The sequence below is a fragment of the Rhinopithecus roxellana genome, chromosome 12, assembly GCF_007565055.1.
Source record: "Rhinopithecus roxellana isolate Shanxi Qingling chromosome 12, ASM756505v1, whole genome shotgun sequence".
NCBI classification, from domain to species: Eukaryota; Metazoa; Chordata; class Mammalia; order Primates; family Cercopithecidae; genus Rhinopithecus; species Rhinopithecus roxellana.
Genome location: NC_044560.1, coordinates 122,790,282 through 122,814,593, shown reverse-complemented (window position 1 = coordinate 122,814,593; position 24,312 = coordinate 122,790,282). Strand labels below are relative to the sequence as shown.

General features: G+C 42.4%; 1 protein-coding gene across 10 annotated transcripts in view; it reads right to left on the bottom strand.

The window, feature by feature from the left end:
* MAST2 (microtubule associated serine/threonine kinase 2) overlaps positions 1-24,312 on the bottom strand; it is a 257,689-nt gene that overhangs the window by 90,984 nt on the left and 142,393 nt on the right. For 3 of the 10 annotated variants that reach the window (XM_030912626.1, XM_030912624.1, XM_030912625.1), the window contains exon 2: positions 22,815-23,009. The exons of the other annotated variants lie outside the window; for them this stretch is intronic. In XM_030912626.1, coding sequence (XP_030768486.1) covers positions 22,815-22,969 — 155 coding nt within the window. In that variant the 5' untranslated portion in view covers positions 22,970-23,009. The remainder of the gene's footprint in view (positions 1-22,814; positions 23,010-24,312) is intronic. 10 annotated transcript variants of the gene reach the window in all.

Below are 24,312 nucleotides of genomic sequence, written 5' to 3'. Positions count from 1 at the left end.
AGCTTCTAAAAACTTTGCAAGTACCAATGACTTTTCTTTCAAAACAATATGCAACAATTCTCTTTCTAATAAAATCCTCAATCTTCTCTCCGCTCTGCAGACACGCTGAATACTACCCTAACTCTGTTTGTATGCCCCAAATTACATTTCTGTTTTCCCAAAGAAAACATTTTGTTTAGAGATTTATCTGTATATTTTTATTTGACTTTGTCACATAGGTAGACAAAAGTCAATTGTATTCTATATTCTAGCAACAAACAAACCAAAAATGAAATTAGGAAGGCAATTCCACTCACAATAGCATTAGAAATATTAAAATACTTAGAAATAAATTTAACAAAAGTAGTATAAGACTTGTGTGCTGAAAACTATGAAACACTAAGAAAAAAAATTTTAAAAGCTAAATAGGCCGGACACAGTGACTCATGCCTGTAATCCTAGCACTTTGGGAGGCCGAGGCAGGTGGATCACCTAAGGTCAGGAGTTCGAGACCAGCCTGGCCAACATGGCGAAACCCTGTCTCTACTAAAAATACAAAAATTAGCCAGGTGTGGCAGTGGGCACCTGTAATCCCAGCTACTCGGGAGGCTGAGGCAGGAGAATCACTTGAACCCGGGGTGGGGGCGGTGTGGAGGTTGCAGTGAGCTGAAATTGCGCCACTGCACTCCAGCCTGGGCAAAAGTGCAAAACTCCATCTCAAAAAAATAAAATAAAATAAATAAATAAATAAACATAGAACTTCCACGTTCTTGGAACAGAAGACTCAGTATTGTCAAGGTGGCAATTCTTCCTCAAACTGATCTATAAACTCAAAGCAATCATTATCAAAATGCCAGTAGGGTCTTTTGTATAAATTGAAAAATTGGGCCGGGCATGGTGGCTCACATCTGTAATCCCAGCACTCTGGGAGGTCAAGGTGGGCAGATCACAAGATCAGGAGTTTGAGACCAGCCGGGCCAACATGGTGAAACCCCGTCTCTAGGAAAAGTACAAAAAAATGAGCCAGGTGTGGTGGTGCATGTCTGTAGTCCCACTATTTGGGAGAGGCATAAGAATTGCTTGTATCCAGGAGGCAAAGGTTGCAGCAAGCTGAGATCACGCTAAAGCACTCCAGCCTGGGCTACTGAGCGAGACTCTGTCCCCTCCCACTCCCCACCCCCCGAAAAAAGAAATTCAAAAACTGATCCTCAAACGTATATAGCAACACAAAGCAACCAAAACGCATAAAATAATTTTGAAAAAGAACAAAGTTGGAACTATACCACTTGATTTCAAAACTTAGTATAAAGCCACATTAAACAAAGATAGTGTGGAATTAGCACAAGGATAGGCATACAGATTAATGGAAGACAAGTGAAGAGTCCAGAAATAAACCGTTAACACTTGTGGTCAATTGATTTCAACAAGGGTGTCAAGAGGATTCAATAGAAGAAGGATACCCTTTCCAGTGAATTCTGCTAGAAAAATTGGACACACACACACCTTTGACCTCATACCATACATAAATATTAACTCAGACGGATCATAAACTTAGGAGTAAAAAATGTAAAACTTCTAGAAGAAAACAGAAAAAAAAACCTTGGGTTAGGCAAGTAAGTTCTTAGATACCAAAAGCATGATCCATAAAAAAGAAAAAATTATCAATTTTTGCACTTCAAAAGACACCATCCAAATACATGGAAAGAACCACCACAGACATGGAGAAAATAACTGTAAATCATGTGGCTAATAAAGGGCTTGTATCTAGAACATAAAAATAACTCAGGGCTCAATATTAAAAAAAAACAAATGAACAGATTTTTTAAATGAACAAACAGATTTCATCAGACATTCCACCAAAAAAGATACACAACTGGCTAACAATGAGATAAGATACTCAGATCATTACCCATTAAGGAAATGTAAATTAAAACCACAATGATATACTACACACCACTAGAACAGTTAAGAAGACAGAGTAACTAGTGCTGGTGAGAATGTTAAAAAATAAACTCTGTGGCCGGGCGCGGTGGCTCAAGCCTGTAATCCCAGCACTTTGGGAGGCCGAGGCGGGCACATCATGAGGTCAGGAGATCGAGACCATCGTGGCTAACACGGTGAAACCCCGTCTCTACTAAAAATACAAGAAAAATAGCCGGGCGTGGTGGCGGGCGCCTGTAGTCCCAGCTACTCGGGAGGCGGAGGCAGGAGAATGGCGGGTGAACCCGGAGGGCGGAACTTGCAGTGAGCCAACATGGCGCCACTGCACTCCAGCCTGGGGCACAGAGCAAGACTCCGTCTCAAAAAAAAAAAAAAAAAAAAAAACTCTGTGAGTGTGAAATGATGCAGTCCGCTGCAGAAAACAGTTTGGTGTTTTTTAAAAAGGTGAACATAGTTTGGGCACAGTGGCTCACACCCGTAATCCCAGCACTTTGGGAGGCTGAGGCAGGAGAATCACTTGAGCCCAGGAGTTCAAGACCAGTGTAGGCAACATGGTGACACCTCATCTCTACAAAGAGTAATAATAAAAAAAATTAGCTAGGTATGGTGGCACGCGGCTGTGGTCCCAGCCACTTGGGAGGCTGAGGCAGGAGGATTCCCTCAGCCCAGGAGGTTGAGGCTGCAGTGAGCCATGATCACACCACCACACTCCAACCTAGATAACAGAGTGAGACCCTATCTCTAAGAAAAAAAAAAGTAAACATAAACTTACCATACAACACAATTCTCTGACTACCCAAAGAAATGAAAACATATGTCCACACAAAGATATCCATAGAAATGTACACAGCACCATTAATGTGATACTCCCAAACTGCAAACAATATAAATGTCCATCAACTGGTGAATGGACTAACAAAATATGGTCTATCCAATAATAAAACATTATTCAACAATAGAAAGGAATGAATATGCTACAACATGTATAAAGTTCGAAAACATTATGTTAAGTGAAAGAAACCAGAAACAAAAAACTACATTTAGCAGCACATATATAGAACCAAAAAGCAGATGAGTTATTGCTTAGAGCTAGGAATTAGAAGAGTAGGATTAACTACAGGTGGGTACAAGTAAACCTTCTGAGTGACAGAAGTGTTCTAAATTCAGATTATGGTGATGATACACAATTATATAAATTTAGTAAAAACCATTAAATCGCTTACATTGAATTGCTTACAATGGGCAATTTTTTTTTTTTTTCCCTCTGTCTCCCAGGCTGGAGTGCAGTGGTGTGATCTCGGCTCACTGCAACCTCTGCCTCCCAGGTTCAAGTGATTTTCCTGACTCAGCCCCCCAGGTAGCTGGGATTACAGGCACGCCACACTACGCCCGGCTAATTTTTCTATATTTTGAGTAGAGATGGGGTTTCACCACACTGGCCAGGCTGGTCTCCAACTCCTGACTTGAGGTGATCCGACTGCCTTGGCCTCCGAAAGTGCTAGGATTACAGGCATAAGCCACCACACCCAACCACAATGGGCAAATTTTATACTATGTAAATTTTGTCTCAGCCAGGCATGGTGGCACAGTCCTGTAGTCCTTGCTACTTGGGAGGCTGAGGTGGGAGGATCGCTTAGGCCCAGGAGTTTGAGATCAGCCTGAGCAACAGAGAGATTCCATTTCTTTTTTTTTTTTTTTTTTTTTTTTTTTTGAGACGGAGTCTCGCTCTATCGCCCAGGCTGGAGTGCAGTGGCCGGATCTCAGCTCACTGCAAGCTCCGCCTCCCGGGTTCCCGTCATTCTCCTGCCTCAGCCTCCCGAGTAGCTGGGACTACAGGCGCCCGCCACCTCGCCCGGCTAGTTTTTTTTTTTGTATTTTTTAGTAGAGACGGGGTTTCACGGTGTTAGCCAGGATGGTCTCGATCTCCTGACCTCGTGATCCACCCGTCTCGGCCTCCCAAAGTGCTGGGATTACAGGCTTGAGCCACCGCGCCCGGCCCGAGAGATTCCATTTCTAGGAAAAAAAAAAAAAAAAAAAAAAGTAATGAACAAGCAAGTAAATAAATAAAATTTTAAAATAAATAAAAATAAAAGTAACTGTTAAAAAAAAAAAAATGCTGCCCAAGATGGTGCATGCCTTTAGTCTCTCTAGTCTCAGCTACTCAGGAGGCTGAAGTGGGAGGATCACTTGAGCCCAGGGGTTTAAGATCACCCTGGGCAACTTAGCGAGATCCCATTTCTAGAAAGAAAATAAACAAACAAAGAAATAATTTTAGAATAAATAAAAACAAACGTGACTGGGGAAAAAAAAAAAAAAAAAAAACCCCAGGCATGGTGGTATAATGCCTTTAGATCCAGCTACTCAGGAGGCTGGGTGGAAGGACTGCTTGAGCCCAGGAGTTTGAGGACAGTCTGGACAACAAAGAGAGGCCTCATCTCTAAAAAACAAAGAAACTTAAAAAAACTCAAGTCAGATGTTTCAAAATGTGCAGGTCCCTGAGACTGAATCTGAGGTACTTAGGGGGCTTCAGAATCCTCCTTCCTCTCCTTCTTTCCTGAATAATTCAGTCTAGAGGCCACGAGATGATGATGATGGTGGCCACGTGGCTGGGTTGGGGTTGAGGTACCTGGCCTGGGATATCAGAGACTGATGGGGATGAGGAAGTTGTCTGCTTGAAGAGAACAGTGGTGCCAGTCTTTCATGGGGAGACTGGAGACCCAATGAAGTAAGAAGGGCATACACCAGAAGGGTGGTGGTTACAAAAGGAAATTAGTTACACAGAGGAAAAAATGATCAGATAGTCAAGTACCTCAATAAACTAGGCATCAAAGGAACATACCTCAAAATAAGAGCCGTCTATGACAAACCCGCAGCCAACATCATGCTGGGCAAAAGCTTGACACGTGCCCCTTGAGAAATGGAACAAAACAAGAATGCCCACTCTCAACATTCCTATTCCACATAGGAAGTCCTAGCCAGAGCAATCGGGCAAGAGAAAGAAACAAAAGGCAAACTATCTCTCTTCACAGACAATATCATTCTATACCTAGAAAACCCCACAGCCTCTGGCCAAAGGTTCCTAGACCTGATAAACTTCAGCCAAGTTTCAGGACAAAAAATCAACGTACAAAACTCAGTAGCGATTCTATACTCCAATAACGTCCAAGCTGAGGGTCAAATCCAGAATGAAATCCCAATGACAATAACCACATAACGAATAAAATACCTAGGAATATGGCTAAAGAGGGAGGTGAAAGATTTCTACAACAAGAATTAAAAAACACTGCTGAAAGAAGGCAGAAAAGACACAAACAAATGCGAAAATATTCCATGCTCACAGATAGGAAGAGTTAATATTGTTAAAATGGCCATACAGCCCAAACCAATGTACAGATTCAATGTTATTCCTCTCAAACTACCAATGACGTTTTTCACAGTTAGAGAAAACTATTCTAAAATTCATATGGGACCAAAAAAAGAGCCCAAATAGCCAAAGCAATCTGAATCAAAAAGAACAATTCCAGAGGCATTACACTACCTAATTTCAAACTATACCACAAGGCTACAGTAACCAAAACAGCATAGTACTGGTACAAAAACAGACACACAGACCAACAGAAAAGGTTAGAGAATCCAGAAATAAAGCCACACATCTACAACCTTCTGATCTTTGACAAAGTGGACAAAAGCAATGCAAAAAAGAATCCCTATTCAATAAATGGCACTGGGATAACTGGCTAGCCATATGCAGAATATGAAACTAGACCCCTTCCTTTCACCATATACAAAAATCAACTTAAGATGATCAAAGGCTTAAACGTAAAACCTAAAACTATAAAAACCCTAGAAGAAACCCTAAAATATACCACTCTGGACATAGGCCCTGGAAGACTTCATGATGAAGACTCCAAAAGCAATTGCAACAAAAACAAAAACCAACAAATGGGACCTAATTAGACTAAAGAGCTTCTGCACAGCAAAATAAATTATCAACAGAGTAAACAGACAACCTACAGAATGGGAGAAAATATTTGCAAAATATACATCTGACAAAGGTCTAATATCCATAATCTACAAAAAACCTTAACTGAACAAGCAAAAAACAACCCCATTAAAAAATAGGCAAAAAACATGAACAGACACTCCTCAAAAGACAGACAAGCAACCAACAAACATGAAAACATGCTCCACATCACTAATCATCCAAGAAATGCAAATCAAAACCACAAGGAGATACCATTTTACATTAATCAGAATGGCTATTAATAAAAAGTCAAAAAATACCAAGACGGGTGGATCACGAGGTCAGGAGATCGAGACCATCCTGGCTAACATGATGAAACCCCGTCTCTAGTTAAAAAAAAAAAAAAAAAAAAAAAACTAGCCGGGCGTGGTGGTGGGTGCCTGTAGTCCCAGCTACTTGGGAGGCTGAGGCGGGAAAATGGCGTAAACCTGGGAGGCGGAGCTTGCAGTAAGCTGAGATCCAGCCACTGCACTCCAGCCTGGGCGACACAGCGAGACTCTGTCTCAAAAAAAAAAAAAAAAAAAAGTCAAAAAATAATGGATGCTGGCGAGAAACAGAAATTCTTGCACATTATTGGTGGAACTGTAAATTAGTTCAGCCTCTGTGGAAAATAGTTTGGAGATTTCTCAAATAACTAAAAGTAGAATTACCATTCAACCCAGCAATCCCATCATTGGAAATACGCCCAAAGGAAAATAAGTCATTCTACCAAAAAGACATATGCACTCACATGTTCATCACAGCACTATTCACTATAGCAAAGACATGGAATCAAACTAGGTGCCCATCAACAGAGAACTGAATAAAGAAAATGTGGTACATATACACACATCACAGAATACTACATAGCCATTAAAAATAATGAAATTGGCCGGGAACAGTGGCTCACTCCTGTAATCCCAGCACTTCCGGAGGCCGAGGCAGATGGATCACTTGAGGCAGAGTTCGAGACCAGCCTGGCCAACATGGTGAAACCTCGTCTCTACTAAAATACAAAAATGAGTCGGGTGTGGTGGCACGCACCTGTGATCCCAGCTACTTGGGAAGGTGAAGCATGAGAATCACTTGAATCCAGAAGGCAGAGGTTGCAGTGAGCCGAGATCATGCCACTGCACTGAAGCCTAGGTAACAGAGAGAGACCCTGTCTCAGAAAAAAAAAAAAAGGGAAATTATGTTCTTCACAGCAACACAGATGCAGCTGGAGGCCACCATCCTAAGCGAATTAATGCAGGAACAAAAAACCAATTACCCCATGTTCTCAACTATAAGTGGAAGCTAAACACTGAATACACATGGACACAAGGAAGGGAGTAACAGACACCAAAGCCTACTTCAGGGTGGAGAGTGGGAGGAGGGAGAGAATTGAAAAACTACCTATTGGGCACTTTGTTCATTACATGAGTGACAAAATAATCTGTACACCAAACCCCCATGACACGCAATTTACCCACGTAACAAATCTGCACAATACCTCCCGATCCTAAAGCTAAAGTTGGGAAGAAAAAAAAACCCTTGAAATGTTTCATTGAAGTAGGAGGACACAATATTTTGTTTACTAAAATAAATTGAGGAAAATAAACTAGTGATTAGAGACTAGAAAAAAAGTAAGTAAATATATCAAGGATAATGGGGGTCAGAGTTCTAATTTTCTCTTTTTTCTGAGACTGAGTTTTTGCTCTTGTTGCCCAGGCTAGAGTACAATGGCACGATCTTGGCTCACGGCAACCTCCACCTCCCAGGTTCAAGCAATTCTCCTGTCTCAGCCTCCCGAGGAGCTGGGATTACAGGCGCCCACCACCAAGCCTGGCTGTTTTTTTTTGTTTGTTTGTATTTTTAGTAGAGACGGGGTTTCACCATGTCGGCCAGGCTGGTCTCAAACTCCTGACCTCTACCCGCCTCAGCCTCCCAAAGTGCTAGGATTACAGGCGTGACTCACCGCACCCGGCCAGAGCTCTCACTTTCAAAGAAGGAAGCTACAAATATAAAAACAAAAAATAGAACCAAACTGGAATTAGAAGTAGAGGTATCAGTGTGAGCTTATAGTTTTCAATAAACAGAAATTAAGAAATAAAGACATGCGTGTTACATACATATATTCCTCGGGAGCAGGGAACCTAAGTATCGGCAACCATGTCTACCGTCAATATTTTGCCCCCGCCCTCCCCTCCTTTTTTTTTTTTTTTTTTTTTAAGAGACAGGGTCTTGCTCTGTTGTCCAGGCTGGAGTGCAGTGATGTGATCATAACTCACTGCAACCTTGAACTCCTGGGCTCAAATGATCCTCCTGAGTAGCTGGGACTACAGGCACGTGCTGCCACACTTGGCCTTTTTTTTTTTTTTTTTTTTTTTAAAGAAATGGGGTATCACTAAGTAGATCAGGCTGGTCTTGAACTCCTCAGCCCCCTAAACTGCTGGGATTATACCATGCCTGATGCATATTTTGGCTTTTAAAAAGCATTCTCCACTAAAAAGAACTATGCTGCCTAGAGCAAAAGCTCAAGGGCTAGTGAGGGTACAAAATAAGCCAGCCAGGAATATCTTCTCAGGCCAGAAAGTTATTTAGTTCTCAAAGAATGACAGAGACATCAAAAAGACACAAAAGTCGGCCTGAAGAAACTTCCTTTGACCACATATGATACAATTTGAGCATCAAAACTATAATGGTATTAACAGATTATATAACCCCTCAAATAAGACAAATCCACTGAATGTTTTTTGGAGTGGGGAGGGTAGAGTGGAGAGACAAAGTCTCACTCTGTCACCCAGGCCGGAGTGCAGTGGTGCCATCTTGGCTCACCACAACCTCCGCCTCCTGGGTTCAAGCGATTCTCATGCCTCAGCCTCCCGTGTAGCTGGGATTACAGGCGTGAGCTACCACGCCAGGCTAGTTTTGTATTTTTAGTACAGACGGGGTTTCAACACATTGGCCAGGCTGGTCTTGAACTCCTGACCTCAAGTGATCCACCGACCTCAGACTCCCAAAGTGCTGGGATTACAGGTGTGAGCCAGAGTGCCCGGCCAAAAGTCCACTGAATTTATACAGTATAATAAAATATGTGAAAAATGAATAGGGAGAGGTGAAAGCTTTTGCTATGGTGAAATGCCAACTGATGGGTATAGAAAGAATTATGAAATTGTAAAAATAACATTCAGTGACCAGCATAGTATAATAATACAACCAGGAAACATCAATGAATCCTAAAAACAGGGCGTTAAAATTTGATGAGGAATGGGGTACTAACATAATTTTAAGAACATTCCCATAAAATACTTATTAATGAGCAAGGGAAAAAGAGTAACTTTACAGCAGCAAAACTTTATGGCAGCAAAACACCACTTTTTTAATAAAGCGATCAAGGTTAACTTCATAGTAATGGGACAAAATGGAAACCTGTATAACCCAACAGGATGCAATGAGAACACAACATTGCTGGATGTAGTAGCTCATGCCTATAATCCCAGCCCTTTGGGAGGCCGAGGCAGGAGAATCACCTGAATCCAGAAGTTCAAGACCAGCTGGGCAACACAGCAAGATCCTGTCTCTAAAAAATGTTTTAAAAACTTAGCCAGGCATGGTAGTACATGCCTATATTTCCAGCTACTCTACTCAAGAGGCTGGGGTGGGCCGGGCGTGGTGGCTCACACCTGTAATCCCAGCACTTTGGGAGGCTGAGGCGGGCAGATCACCTGAGGTCAGAGGTTTGAGACCAGTCTCACCAATATGGTGAAGTCCCATCTCTACTAAAAAAAAAATACAAAAATTAGCCGGGCGTGATGGCGGGCGCCTGTAATCCCAGCTACTAGGGAGACTGAGACAGGAGAATCGCTTGAATCCGGGAGGCGGAGGTTGCAGTGAGCCAAGATTGTGCCACTGCACTCCAGCCTGGGTGACTGAGTGAGACTCTGTCTCAAAAAAACAAAAACAACAAAAGAGGCTGGGATGGGAGGATCACTTGAACCCAGGAGGTAGTGACTGTGCCACTACACTACAGCCTGGGCAACAGAGCAAGACTCTATTTAAAAAAAAAAAAAAACACAATACCACCTTTTTGTGATATTTCTGCCAAAGGTTCATAACCTGATTCTAATCCTGAGGAAATAACAGACAAATTCAAATTAAAGGACATCCTATCAAATAAACTGGTCTGTGATCTTCAAAAGTATCGAGATTATAAAAACTGAGGAAATAACTACAAAACCGTGTGAGATTGAAGGAAATAGAAGATGAATAACAGTAGAATTCTAACACATGATCCTGGATCGGAACTTCCTGTTACAAGGGATATTACTAGGACATTTGGTGAAATATTAATTAAACTTGTAGATTAGATGCAGTATTTATTAATGTTAGTTTTCTGATTTTAACGGCTGTATTGTTATGAAAAGTCTCTGTAGGAAGTATACACTAAAGTATTCAGGGCTGATGAGATAACATATCAGGAACTAATTCTGTATGGGTTAGGACAAGGGCTGTCAAACTTTTTCTGTAAAGGCCAGATAATAAGTATTTTAGGCTTTGCAAGTCACATGTGGTCTCTGTCACATATTCCTTGTTTTTTGTAAATATCCCTTAAATATGTAAACTTCATTATTAGCTTGTGGTTTGTATAAACACAGCCTACGGGTCACATTTGGTTCATGGGGTTTATTTTGCTGACCCCTTGGTTTGGGGGGTGAAAAGCTCTTTGAACTATTCTTGGAATTTTGACGTTAAAAAAATATTTCTGCTAACATCCAGAAAAATCACTTGAAAAGTTCTGGGAATGACTGAATAGGGGTGAATAAGGTTGAAAGCTTATGAAATAAAAAGCATCGCTTTTACTCTACCCCATGCTGCGAAGTTTCCTACTGCCCATGCGGGCATCTTCTCCTGCTCAGAGGGCCTAGCATGCAGTTGAATGAATGAATGAAAGAATGAATAAATCTATCTCATTTTCCCAGGACAGGAAAACTGATTCCCTTCACATAGGATTAAAAAAACAACAACAACAACAAAAAAACAGGCCAGGTACGGTGGCTCACACCTGTAATCCCAGCATTTTGGGAGGCCGAGGTGGGTGGATCATAAGGTCAGGAGTTCAAGATCAGCCTGGCCAAGATGGTGAAACCCCATCTCTACTAAAAATACAAAAAAAATCAGCCAGGCGTGGTGGTGGGTACCTATAATCAGCTACTCAGGAGGTTGAGGCAGAGAACTGCTTAAACCTGGGAGGCGGAGGATGCAGTGAGCCAAGATCGCGCCATTGCACTCCAGCCTGGGTGACAGAGCAAAACTCCATCCCCCCTCCAAAAAAAAAACTTCTTTCTTAAGGAATATTTTAATACGACTTTTTACTTGGCTACATTGAGATACCATTTCTTACCTCTCAGATTAGCAAAAATTCAAAAGCTTGACAATCGTATTGTTGGCAAGGCTGTGTGCAAATAGACATTATCTTAAACTGCTGATGGAAATGTTAAATAGTATAACCATAAACTGTGGAGGGAAACTGGACAATATCTAATAAAACTACATATACATTTAATTTTTGACTCAGCTATCCCAGTTCTAGGAATTTATCCTGAAGATACCCCTCCAAAAAAAAAAAAAAAAAATCCCCTCCAAAAAAAAAAAAAAAAATCAATCAATCCATCTATCTACACACACATATATGTATATATTAAGAAACAATTAAACCTACGAAAATTAATTCTTCTATGCCAAGGATCTATCATCATAAATTAATTGTTTCTCTGACTCTACTCCAATATGCTTGTTTCTTAACAACAGGACTCTCTAGCCCTGAGCCCATCCTATCTACCAAAATGAGGCCATCAGGATCGGCACTGGCTCCTCCTCCTGTGACATCTAGGGACATGAAGGAAAAGCTGCTGCCTTCTAGATTCATTCTCATCTCTCAGAGTCCCAGGGTCTATATAACAAGCATGACTACTACAGATACTTCCTCTTTCTACGTGGGCCAGAAGAGGAAGCCAAAGTTTTCCTCAGCTGAGCAATCAGTTAGCTACTTAAATGGCAAACTCCAAGGGGCTTCATCACCACTAACTCCCCCTGTGCTGCTCTAGGCAAACAATCTTCACTACAAAGCAGTAATCAGCAGGTATGAAACACTGACCAAGGAACCCAGGACACTCAGGCTTTAGGCTGAAGACTCAGGAAAGAGTCTAAGCCAAGTTGACTTAAGTAAGGGTAATTATCTGTGTACTTCAGGGTAAAAAAAAATAGATAACGAGGAGAAAATTCTTTCGTGTAAGTACTGTAGTTAATAAAGGGAATGGGAATCATCTTTTGCAAACTCCTAAGAAAATAATGAATCTAGGTGATGATTATCAATGGCCACTACTAACAAAACAAGGGAGAGACTTGACATTACCTGCCTCCTGACAGATATACACTGAACTAACTGATAAGTATTCTTCCCACCCCCTCAACCCAACCAAACCACAATAAGGTCAAGCCCCCAGTTTATAGGAAATACAGAGCTCATAAGAACATGTTAGAAGAAAAGCTCTGAAGGATGCAGTCAGCAAAATGCAGAATGTGGGAAAGTCTACAAGAACAAACAACTCAGTTTCTGCAACAAATTAATTGCAAGGAAAAAAAAAAGAAGGTGAGAACACCCTAGATTAAAATAAACTTTGCAGCACAGCCTGGGCAACATAGCAAGACCCTATCTCTACAAAAAATGGAAAAAATTAGCCAGGTTTGTGGTGCATGTCTGTAGTCCCAGCTACTTGGGAGGCTGAGGTTGGAGGATTGTTTGAGCCCAGGAGTTCAAGGTTGCAGTGAGCTGTGATCGTGCCACTGCACTCCAGCCTGGGCAACAGAGAGAGACTGTCTCAAAAAGAAAAAAAGAAAGAAAGAGTGATCAGACATCCCAATTATTTTATTTAACAGGTTTATGTCTGTTGTCCCAGTAATATTAACAGAATCTTCTTTCATTATCAAAAGTTTCCTAGTTTAGATACTAAATTGTATCACCACCCTACCTAAGAGACGTATTAACCAAATACACTGTGCTGACATAGTTTGGCTACTGATTCCAAAAAACCAACTGCAAAAAAATTTGAATATTAACTGGATATTTGATGATATTGATAAACTATTAATTGCTTTAGGTGTGGTAATAATATTGTGATTACATTTTTAAGGAGTCCTTACATTTAGAGATACAAATATATATAGACGAAATGACATAAAATTTGAGATTTGCTTCAAAATAAGCAAGAGAGACAGAGAAAGAAAATAGGTATTTTATTTCTAGTATGAAATAGTATACCATGAGCTGACAATGTAGATGATACTGGGGATATAGTATGAGTCTTTCTACTTTTGAACATTTTTGAGATTTTTCCATAATACAATGTTAAATGTAGTAAATAAAATTTTCCTAGTTCTAGAAACAGAAGTACCCTAGAAAGCTTCAACTTCCTGCTCTTAGGCAAGCATTTGGCATCTAGCCATACAGAATTATATCTTTATTCAGGGTCACCTGGAGCCAGGGTCTATGAAACACTGTCACATATAAGGGTTCCTGAAGTTAAATCACAGCTACTAGTCTTCCTTATTTTACCTTTTCAATGAAAAAACAAACAAACAAAAAAAAATCAAAAAACCTCCCTTCTCTAACAAGAGAATCACTTCTTCTGAAGATACTCTCAAGATGCTCTTTCCCTGCTGTAGGAGGAGAAATGAAATACCTTAAAACTGTTTTGATGGTCTTTTCTCCTTGCCAAAAACTGGTCTTTTAGAAAGAATGTAATTCAAAGTGTTTTTCATTTCAGTCCATGCCCTGCTGAGCCCCAACAGGACAGTTTTCAGCAGAAACAATCAGTGAGACTGCATGAGAGGGCAGGTGGGCACCCAGCTTCCACTGCCTCACCTAAGCCAGTAATGGAGCTTCCGCAGTATGGACATATGGCGGGCAATACGTACAGTTATCCAAGGGAAAAATAAGAATATGAGAAAAGTAATGGAAGCAAAGAAAAAAGTAATGGAAGCAAAATGAAGTGCTAAGAATTAGCAACATCTGAGTTTCCCAACAATGGAAGCAGCAAAATAACCGGTATAGCAGCCCAGGTAATATTCTAAACAATTGTAGATGTACTGACTCACTTAATTCTTACTATAATCCTTGAAGTACCATTGTAAGTCCCATTTTAATGATGTAGAGAACTGAGGTATAAAGAAGTGAAGTAATCTGCCTACCACCATTATGCAGCAGGGCCAGGATAAGAACAAGTTCTGGGAGATGCTTCTCTTTTGAAATTACTCTGAAAAGCAGTTGTTTAAAAAAAGACAAGAGAAGCAGGTGTTGGTAAAATGAAAATAGTGCTTTCTCTTTGGCAGGAAATAATTTTGACACTACCAGAAAGGGGTTTCAAAGGCTGCCTAGTTCTGGAGGAGGCCTAAAGGAACACCTGTCCATCTGCCACACAGTCTACCGAAAGCCTCTCATACATGTGACATAGGAGGCACCAGAGAACTAAATTGGAACTAATGGACGAAAGCTTCGAGAATGAACTGCTTGTTGCTGAAGATGTTCAAGCAAAGGCTGAATAGCTTTTTGCTAGAGATTGTATGGAAGGAATTCCTATGCAGTAGGAAGCAAGCTAAAACTAGAATGCTTCCAATATGAAAATCACTCTAGTATGGATTTCCTCCTGCAAGCCCTCCTACTTCAGGGCTGACAAAGTCTATGGCAATTCAAAACTGATTCAAAACTTAAGTCATTCTGTGTTCCATTAAGTAGTTAACATCAAACTTCTATCCCCAGCAGGCCTACAGCTGGGCCAGTGAATAGCCAGAGACACAACTGCCTCCTTTCTTCAATGACACCAGTTGCAACACAAAGTCAATCTAGCACTCTTACTCTAAAAATGCAACACCCACATCTGAGTGCCAATCAGTATGCTGGAATCATTTTCTTAGAAGACATGCAAATGAACTAAAGGTTAGTGCTTATTTAATTCAACCCAAATCACAATTAAATTTATTACGCCTCTTAAGGTTCATCATACCCATCTGAGACACTTAAGAGCTAGCATCAACGTCTGTTTATAACAGACTCATTCCTTCAATCAAGGCATAAAATGCAATGTATTACAGAGCTAGAGAGGGTATCATTTCAAAACTGTATCTTGATTGTCCTTCAAATTATTATGGGCAACAATTTGTAAGGTCCTAAGACCATCCCTAAGATGCAGTCAATAAAGAGGGTTAAGACCTTAAGCAGGGCTAGTCCTCACTACACTATGATGCAAGGGAACACTGTTTTCCAATCCTCTGGGGCAATGCAGCCAAATGCCTCAATAGCTGTGTTGGTTTACCAGGGCTGCCATACATAACCAAGTGTCAAAAACTGGGTGACTTAACCAACAGAAATTTATTTCCTCATAGTTCAGGCTAGAAGTTCAAGATAAGGGTATTAGCAGGGTTGGTTTCTTCTATGACCTCATTCCTTGGTTTGTAAATGGCTACCTCCCTTTGTCTTTGCATGGCCTTCCCTCTGTGCTTGTCTGTGTCCTAATCCCCTCTTCTCATAAGTAATCCTGGATTAGGATCTATCTGAAAGACTTCATTTAACCTTAATTGCCCCTTTAAAGATCCTATCTCCAAATACCATGAGTTATTGGGGGTTAGGATTTCAACCTATACAAATTTTAGTAGAACATAATTGAGCCTATAATAGTTATACTCATCAAAGAAAAAAAAAAGAGATAAAAAAGACATCGTAATATGGCCACTGCCATGACTCTGGCTGCAGTGGGGTAGAGGAGCAGGCCACGGGTCCACAGGTGGAGATGCCAAGGTGGGCAGTCCCTGGAACCCACCCCTGGAAGTCCCCACCTCCTAGTTCCCTCTCTCCTGGAACTCAAATTCACTGCCAGTAGCACTCAATTTTCAGTTATTCACTTACGCACATTGTTTACTGGAACCATTTTTCTCATCTTTCTACTTTACTTGCTTATTTGCTTAATAAATTGAGTGAGAGAGGTTCATCATAAGGATACTGCAGAATGGAGGTTCATCACTGTCTTCACTAAGCACAGATTCTGTCCTGGACTGTGAATTTGAGTACAGCGAACAAAACTAAGTTAATTGATGAAGTAATAAGCAGGGGTAAAATGGAATGATACAAGCCTAAAAAAACAGAGGGATTTTTTTGCTGGGTGTGGTGGCTCATGCCTATAATCCCAGCACTTTGGGAGGCTGAAGTGGTCAGGTTACTTGAGGTCAGGAGTTCGAGAACAGCCTTGCCAACACGGTGAAACCCACTCTCTACTAAAAATACAAAAATTAGCCAGGTGTGGTGGCGGGTGTCTGTAATCCCAGCTACTGGGGAGGCTGAGGCAGGAGAATCGCTTGAACCTGGGAGGAAGAGGTTGCAGTAAGCCAAGATCATGCTACTGCACTCCAGCCTGGGTGACAGAGTGAGAACCTGCCTCAAAAAAAAGAACAGAGGTTTTTACAAGAAGGTAATAAAGGTAATGACCTAGAAGTGACAACAGACTGTGAGAATACCAATTCCCACCCCCAGGATTGGAGGATTTATTAAACAATGTTATTAATACATCACCTTGGGAAAAGACCCAAGGCTGCAAAAACTACTTTGGTTCAGAACATGTGATATTACATAATGAAAGTATCTCAGATAGAGACATGGAACAGTGTGGTTGTTAAGAATGTGATCTCTGAAGCCAGACTACCCAGGTTTCTATCCCAGTTCTGCCACTTACACAGCTGTGTTATCTTGAGCAATTTATTTAATCTCTCTGTACCCTTGCTTCCTCATGTGTGAAATAAGTACAATGATAATATCTCTCATAGAACTGGTATGAGAAGCAAATGACCTTTACATTTTCAAGTGCTAAGAACAGTGCCTGGGAGCTGGTAAGTGCTCAGTTTGTAAATTTATTAAATAAATTCTCGATTGCATAATATTCATCAGAAACATCACAGTGATGGCAGCAGCAGCCCGTCATTGCCATGAAGCAGTCACTGCCATGATGCTGGCTGCAGTGGGGTACAGGCGCAGGTCACGGGTCTTCTGGTGCAGACGCCAAGGTGGCCAGTCCCTGGAACCCTCCTCTGGAAGCCCCCCAACAAGCCCACTGCCCTGGGAACCCACCCCTGGGAACTGCCACAATTGGGCCAGTCTGAGGTGAGCTATCCACCAGTGGGAGAGAAGCGCACAGAGGAACAGGCAGAGAGGGGCACTAGGGCGGAGCTGGGCCCAGGGTGGTCCCATGCTTGCACACGGAGCACAGGAGCCTGGCCCGAGACATGGAGCTGGGGCCATGCTTCAGGGGCCCAGGGTGGGAAGTGAAAGCGGCATCTCACAGCAGCAAATACAACATGTCCACATTGTTCACCAGCAGATTACCATGTAAACAACTGGCATGGCCACTGCCAGGAGCCCCAGACTCGATACGTTAGAGCAGCCCAGCTCCTGGCCCGGGACAATGCACTGGACCGGAAGCCCTTGCTGAAGACTGCTAGGAGGTGCAGCTGGGGCTGCATGCTCTACGAAGTCGGTGCGAGCCAGGGAAAAGCGGGAGCCCCACCCCTTCTGAGTTGGTGGGGTGGAAGCCCCCTGGGTGGGAACTCCCTGGGTGCAGCCACTGCTGCCCTGCTGCAGCTTCGGACTCAGGCATCTCTGAACTCTCGGGCCTAGGAAGGCCCCTGCCCCTCGCAGGCTCAGAATTGTCTACTCTCGCTACCTGGCTTCTCCCCTGTCGGTGCCTACTCCAATCTCGGAGCAAAGTTGGGGCCCAGCCCGGGAGCTGTCACAGTCCAGCTGGTTGTGCACATGCTCAGGGCAGTGCTGACACGCCAGCCCCCTTGCCACTTTGACCCCCTCCAGACTTTGGGCACTGACAAGCATGGGAACGAGGCTGAGGAGTGCGCTGAGGACAGCCCAGTGCTAGCCTGCAGGCACCCCTTAGCATGAACAGCCTGGGGACCATGAACAGCAGCAGGAGGCAGACAGGCTCCTGGGCAGAAGGAAGCTGGTCCACAGTGAAGACCCACCTTCAAGCCAGGGAAAGCCTGAAGCCTGGGGGCTGGGTTGCTACTCCCAGAAACTGCAAGGGCAACTTGTGGTGCTTTTCCCTGGGCCCACCCATGGCTGCCCATGGACCAACCAGCATGCACTTCCTCCCCTATGAGGCCCATAAAAACCCCTAGACTCAGCCAGACTTGGGGAGAGGAAGGAGGGATCACAGGGAGATAATGGGACCACCTGCCTGCAGAAAGGAACCACCCATTCCAGGACCTCCTCTCTGCTGAGAGCTGAACACTCAATGGGAGGACCTGCCTACAGACAGGAGCTACCCACTGTGGGTCCCCTCTAAGCTATTATATCACTCAACGAAGTTCCCCTTTGTCTTGCTCACCCTATACTTGTCTGTGTACCTCATTCCTTCTGGATGCAGGACAAGAACTCGGGACCCGCCGAATGGCAGGGCCAAAACAGCTGTAATACAAATAGAGCTGAAATATGCCCCTTGCTCACCACATTGTGGGTGACAAGGAGAGAAGAGAGAAGGGAAGAACTCAAGAGAAGGAGAGAAGAGCTGCGGCCCTTCAGAGAGACTAGACCTGAGAGCTCCCCAAGCCGAGCTGTGACTCCCACTTTGGGGCCTGATGGCTCCCAGAGTCTCCAAGCTTCTGGGCACCACTGCATTCCTTTGTGCCAGCTGTGGAAGCTGCTTGTGGTGTGCCTGGTCCTGATGCAGCCTCACAGTGAGCTAGCACCCATGCCAGCCCCTGGAGCTGGCCGCCCTGCTGCAGCAGTTGGCATGCCTGACTGTGTGCAGTGGCCAGACCCTATGCTCGCTTGCTCACACACTCCTCACCACTCTGCTCCAGTCTCTTTGGAGGTTTGGGATCCAGGCTGGTAGCTTGAGCCAAGTGCAGCCTGCCACGCCAAGTGGGCCCAGCAGGCCCGAGCAAAGCTCAGGCAAAGGCGTCACTGGTCACAGAGGTTTCTAGCTAGAAAAGCAACACTTCCCAGGATCCTGTAACAACAGCCGAGGGGTTAAGACCACAGACATTGGAGTAAGATACTGTGGGGTTGAATGGTAGTTTCTACTGCTTATTAATAACTTCCTTAACTTCTCTGTACTACAGTGTCTTCATCTATAAAACAGATTTACTCAGATTATCCACCTCATCAAAAAAATGAACATGTGTCACCCACCTCATCAGAGTATTTTGAGAATCAAATTTAACAAATGTAAGTCATTTAAAAAATGTTAAGACATAGTAAATGCTCAGCAAATGTTGCCTATTCTTATTCTTTTGATATTTCATTTTCCAACTTTTCTTGACTAAGGAAGATAGAATAATTTTTTTTTTTTTTTGAGACGGAGTTTCGCTCTGTCGCCCAGGCTGGAGTGTGGTGGCGCAATCTCGGCTCACTGCAAGCTCAGCCTCCCGGGTTCACGCCATTCTCCTGCCTCAACCTCCCGAGTAGCTGGGACTACAGGCGCCCGCCACCACGCCCGGTTAATTTTTTGTATTTTTAGTAGAGACGGGGTTTCACCGTGTTAGCCAGGATGGTCTCGATCTCCTGACCTCATGATCCACCCATCTCGGCCTCCCAAAGTGCTGGGATTACAGGCGTGAGCCACTGCGCCCGGCCAATAATTTTTAAAGAATCTGCTTCTATTGCGCTTATGCAACACATGAATCAGTCAACCAATAATCTCATAAAGCAATAATCACAACTGATGATAGAAGCATGAGCTCAAAATATTAGCAAGACTAGACTTCTGCTTCTCGTCATTATGGGGAATCAGAGATCAGATTTACCCTTGCACCTTAAAAACAAAAAAAAGTAGATGAAATATATGAAACAATAGTTTGCAGACACTGGACCAAAGGGAAACATGCAAAGCAAGCCCTAAGACTGCCCTAGCTTACAACCTGAAGAACACATCTAGGAGTAGCAAAAGGGGGTACTCAAAAAGAGTCCAGCAGTCTCCCTGAGTTAAAAAGACAGAGTTGAGAACTTGGGGAGGCTAAGATGACTAGAATTTTCAAGGCAGGGTACCAGAATAGACAGAGATATACAGAGGGGAACTCTGGAGATCTGCAGGGGCTTCCTCTGAGTTTTTAGCTGAATATCTATCAGCATATGTGGGTAAGGAAACGATCCAAGAAAATGAGTAGGTACCCTCTTCAGAGCTCACAAAGGACCCAGAATCGTTCATGTTCCCATCAGCCTGAGTGGAAAAAACTCACAATACATGAGCATCAAATAGAGTACTCAAAGTACTGCCCCAATAGTAAGAAAAAATTAGCCTCATGTGCTGCCCTGGTCTCACCAAAGCCTAAAAGTAATCCTTCAAAGGATCAAACAATTTCTAAATAACTGCATCCCAGAGTCTCAAGAATGTTTAAAGGAATATAAAAATATCCAGCAAACAAGCTAAAATAATCTTGTCATATTAATGAAATGGCACTTTGCATGGCACGGATACAAAAGAAAAGTGGAATGAAGCACTAATACAGTGACCAAACATGTGAGCAAGTCTACGGAAAAACAAAAACAAAAACAAAAACCATGAAATTTAACAAGTTTCCATGAAATTTAACAAGCTCCAAAGCTGTAAGACCAATATTGCTCCAGGTTGTGTGTTCTGAGATCACAGTCATCAAGAGATATTCAAAACCATGTGCCAAGACTGGGTACATCTTGGGGGCTACCCAACTTACAATCTTTCTCAGCCTCATATGCCAAGCGCTAGTACATCTAGAAGAGATGCCTTCTGAGAGAAGTTAGCCTCTAACATTGTCCTATGGCAGTCTATCACTGTCCCAAACTGCCTGTGGAATTTAAGCTCCTGTATCAAATAATGTCACTTAAGTCTGCGTGATACATCGTGCTTCACTTAAACTTTTAGTTTTTCAGGTTACTATTCTCTAACAAAAAGCTTAACAAATAACTACTGATCAGTCACACTTTCCTTTTTTAACATTTTTTTTTCAATTGGCTTCTAAGATACTTCTCCTGGTCCTTGCTCTTGAATGAATAGCTAATTCATTTTAGTCTAATTCCTCACTATCGCCCCAACCTCTAAAACTTGCCCCAGGGCTCAATCCTTGGATATCTCTTCCTCCTCTATCAATTCCACCTTTAAAATACATCCCCAAATCTGACCACTTCTTATCATCTCAATCACCATGGGTTCAAATAACCATTGTCTCTTACCTGGTGGCCTTCTAACTATAACCAGAGTGGGTTTTTTTGTTTGCTTTTTTTTGTTTGTTTGTTTTTGTTTTTTTTGACAAGGTTTTGCTCCAAGGCTGGAATGCAGTGGTGTGATCTCAGCTTACTGCAACCTCCACCTCCCAGGTTCAAGACATCCTCCCACCTCAGCCGCCCGAGTAGCGGGGACTACAGGCATGTGCCACCATGCCCAGCTAATTTTTGCATTTCTTGTAGAGACGGGGTTTCATCATGTTGCCCAGGCTGGTCTCGAACTCGTGAGTGGTCTTGAACTCAAGCAATCCGCCTGCCTCGGCCTTCCAAACTGCTGGGATTATAGGTGTAAGCCACTGCGCCCAGCCCAGAGTGATCTTTTGATGTACGTCAGATCATGACATTCTTATTTAAACCTTCCAGTGGCTACTCATCTCACCCAGCATAAAAACAAAAGTCCTGGTGGGGTGTGGTGGCTCACACCTGTAATCCCAGTGCTTTGGGAGGCCGAGGCGGGTGGATCACTTGAGGTCAGGAGTTTGAGATCAGCCTGGTCAACGTGGTAAAACCCTGTCTCTACTAAAAATACAAACATTAGCTGGGAGTGGGGGCAGCCACCTGTAATCCCAGCTACTCCGGAGGCTGAGGCAGAAGAATCACTTAAATCTGGGAGGTGGAGGTTGCAGTGAACCGAGATCGTGCCATTGCACTCCAGCCTGGGCAACAAGAGCGAAACTCCATCTCAAAAAGCCTCAAAATTGTTTAATCTGGCTGCCCACTATACTTCAGGCCTCACTTCCCAACACTCATCACCCAACTCATTCTGTACCAGCATCACTGGACTCTGTTGCACAAGGAATACATGGAGCAAGCTCCTAGATTAGGCCCCTGGCACTTCATGTTGCCTCTGCCTGGAACACTTTTCTTCCAGATCCATTCAGGCTCCATGACTTCCTTCAGGTCTTTTCTCATATGTCAACTTACCACTGAGGACCTCCCTGACCACCTTACATAAAATGTCAAGCCCTGGCCTCTACATTCTCTTATCCTACTTTATTTTTCTCAGAAGCACCATGTCTATCCATTATGTTATATATTTACTCATTAACTTGTCTTTCTCCACTAGAATCTAAGCTCCCTGAGGACAGGGATTTTATTGCTTTATGTTCACTGCTTTACTTCCCATGCCTAAAACAGTGTCCTAGCAGATAGCATATAATCAAATAATGTTGAATATAAGAAAAGGAAGGCAGAAAGAAAGGGGAGAAGGTCTATTTTCCTCAACCTGAACAAACCATTTAACTTGTGGACACAAATTTTCCCATCGTGTAAAATGTGAGGTTTGAACTTTTGAACCTCCAAAGAGTTCTAGCACTCTGCCACACTATGGGGTGGTCACAGGTCATAGTTCACAAGGTTGTCCAATGGTCAGGATGGCCACACAATTTATAACAGCCTCAAAAATCCAAGTACTGATAACCTACCCTCCTTTCTTCTGACATTTTCAATACAACAGAAATCTGTGATATTTATTTCACTCCTCTCCGTGACAGAACCAAGACTCTTACTCCATTTCTCCCCATTAAGGAGTAAGGTATGGGTTTCAACATTTGGCCAGAAGCAATTGTCAAGGCCCAGATTCACAGCAAGTTTCCTTACCTCCACGGCAGTGGGCGGCTGGAACAAGGAGTGCCAGGACTGCTGTGGGCTCGTGGGTTCAGGAAAAAGGCAAGAGGAGAAGTAGCCAAAGCACAATCAGCACTAAATGGGACTTTAGTGAGGAAGAGGGCTGGAGCAGATGTGGGTGAAAACATGTGCTGGTTTACTTCAGCTCCTCGGCAAAGGGTAGAGATTCTGACAAGGTACCACAACAGGAAAAAAACAAGGTCAGTGATTAACTTTTCAACCAAAAAGAAACATATTCAAAGTGGCTTGGTTTAGGCAAAAAGTTCAAGAAAAGTGGTCAAAAATCATTCTCCAATATCATACTTTAGTACCAATGTTGGTATAGGATGACAACAGAGACAAAAACTTAATCCATAAAATTAAAATACAATATTTAAGATTTGGCTACTCAACATATTTGTTATTTATTTTTATTTTTATTTTTTGAGACGGAGTTTTGCTCTTGTTGCCCAGGCTGGAGTGCAATGGCACGATCTTGGCTCACTGCAATCTCCACCTCCTGGGTTCAAGTGATTCTCCTGCCTCAGCCTCCCAAGTAGCTGGGATTACAGACATGCACCACCACACCCAGTTAATTTTGTATTTTTAGTACAGAGTTTCATCATGTTGGTCAGTCTGGTCTCAAACTCCTGACTTCGAGTGATCCACCCACCTAAGCCTCTCAAAAGTGCTGAGATTACAGATGTAAGCCACTGCACCCAGCCAATTTAGAATTGGTTTCTGGGCAAACCAAACATTGCAAATTTACTACAACTCATCAATTAGCAGGCAACAGTTAATATTTAATGTTCAATGACTAAAACTTCCTAGAGAAATGTGTATGTCCCTAAGAGTAAAACATTCTGAATAGTTTATACATTATTGATTATATCTACAATAATACGAATTTGTTTAGCTAACTTTTCTCTAATGAATGTATCAGATAATGTCAGTTAACTATGTATTTTGCTTCCACTTAAATTTTAGATTCCCAGGTTATTTTTTCCCATAAAAACAATCTAGCCATTTTGACATGTTAAGTCCTATTGAAGATTATTAAATAAGATCTTTAGATTGAAAACAGGTGATAAATACAGCTTTCTAATTTGCTACCATTAGTAGAAATTACACATGATAAAAATAATAAAAATAATATTCACAATATTTAATTTGCTACCTTATTGGCATGGCTTTCTGTAAACACGCCATATTTAATTTCCAAGGTAAAAAAATTACTTAAGTATCACATAAGTACCTGATCTACTTCAAAATGATAACATTATTAGTTTCTTGTACTGTTATTTCTGACTGTTTATAATATGGACACAGTGACATTCAAAGGAAATCTTCACTTTCCTAGTCACTATCACTCTAGTGGTCTTCAGTTTACTTCTCAGGTGGATACACAATATGGGGTCATAACAGGATAGAATATAGGAGGGCAAACAGCTATTTAAAATTACAGTTATGCCCCCATTTCTACAAACTCAAC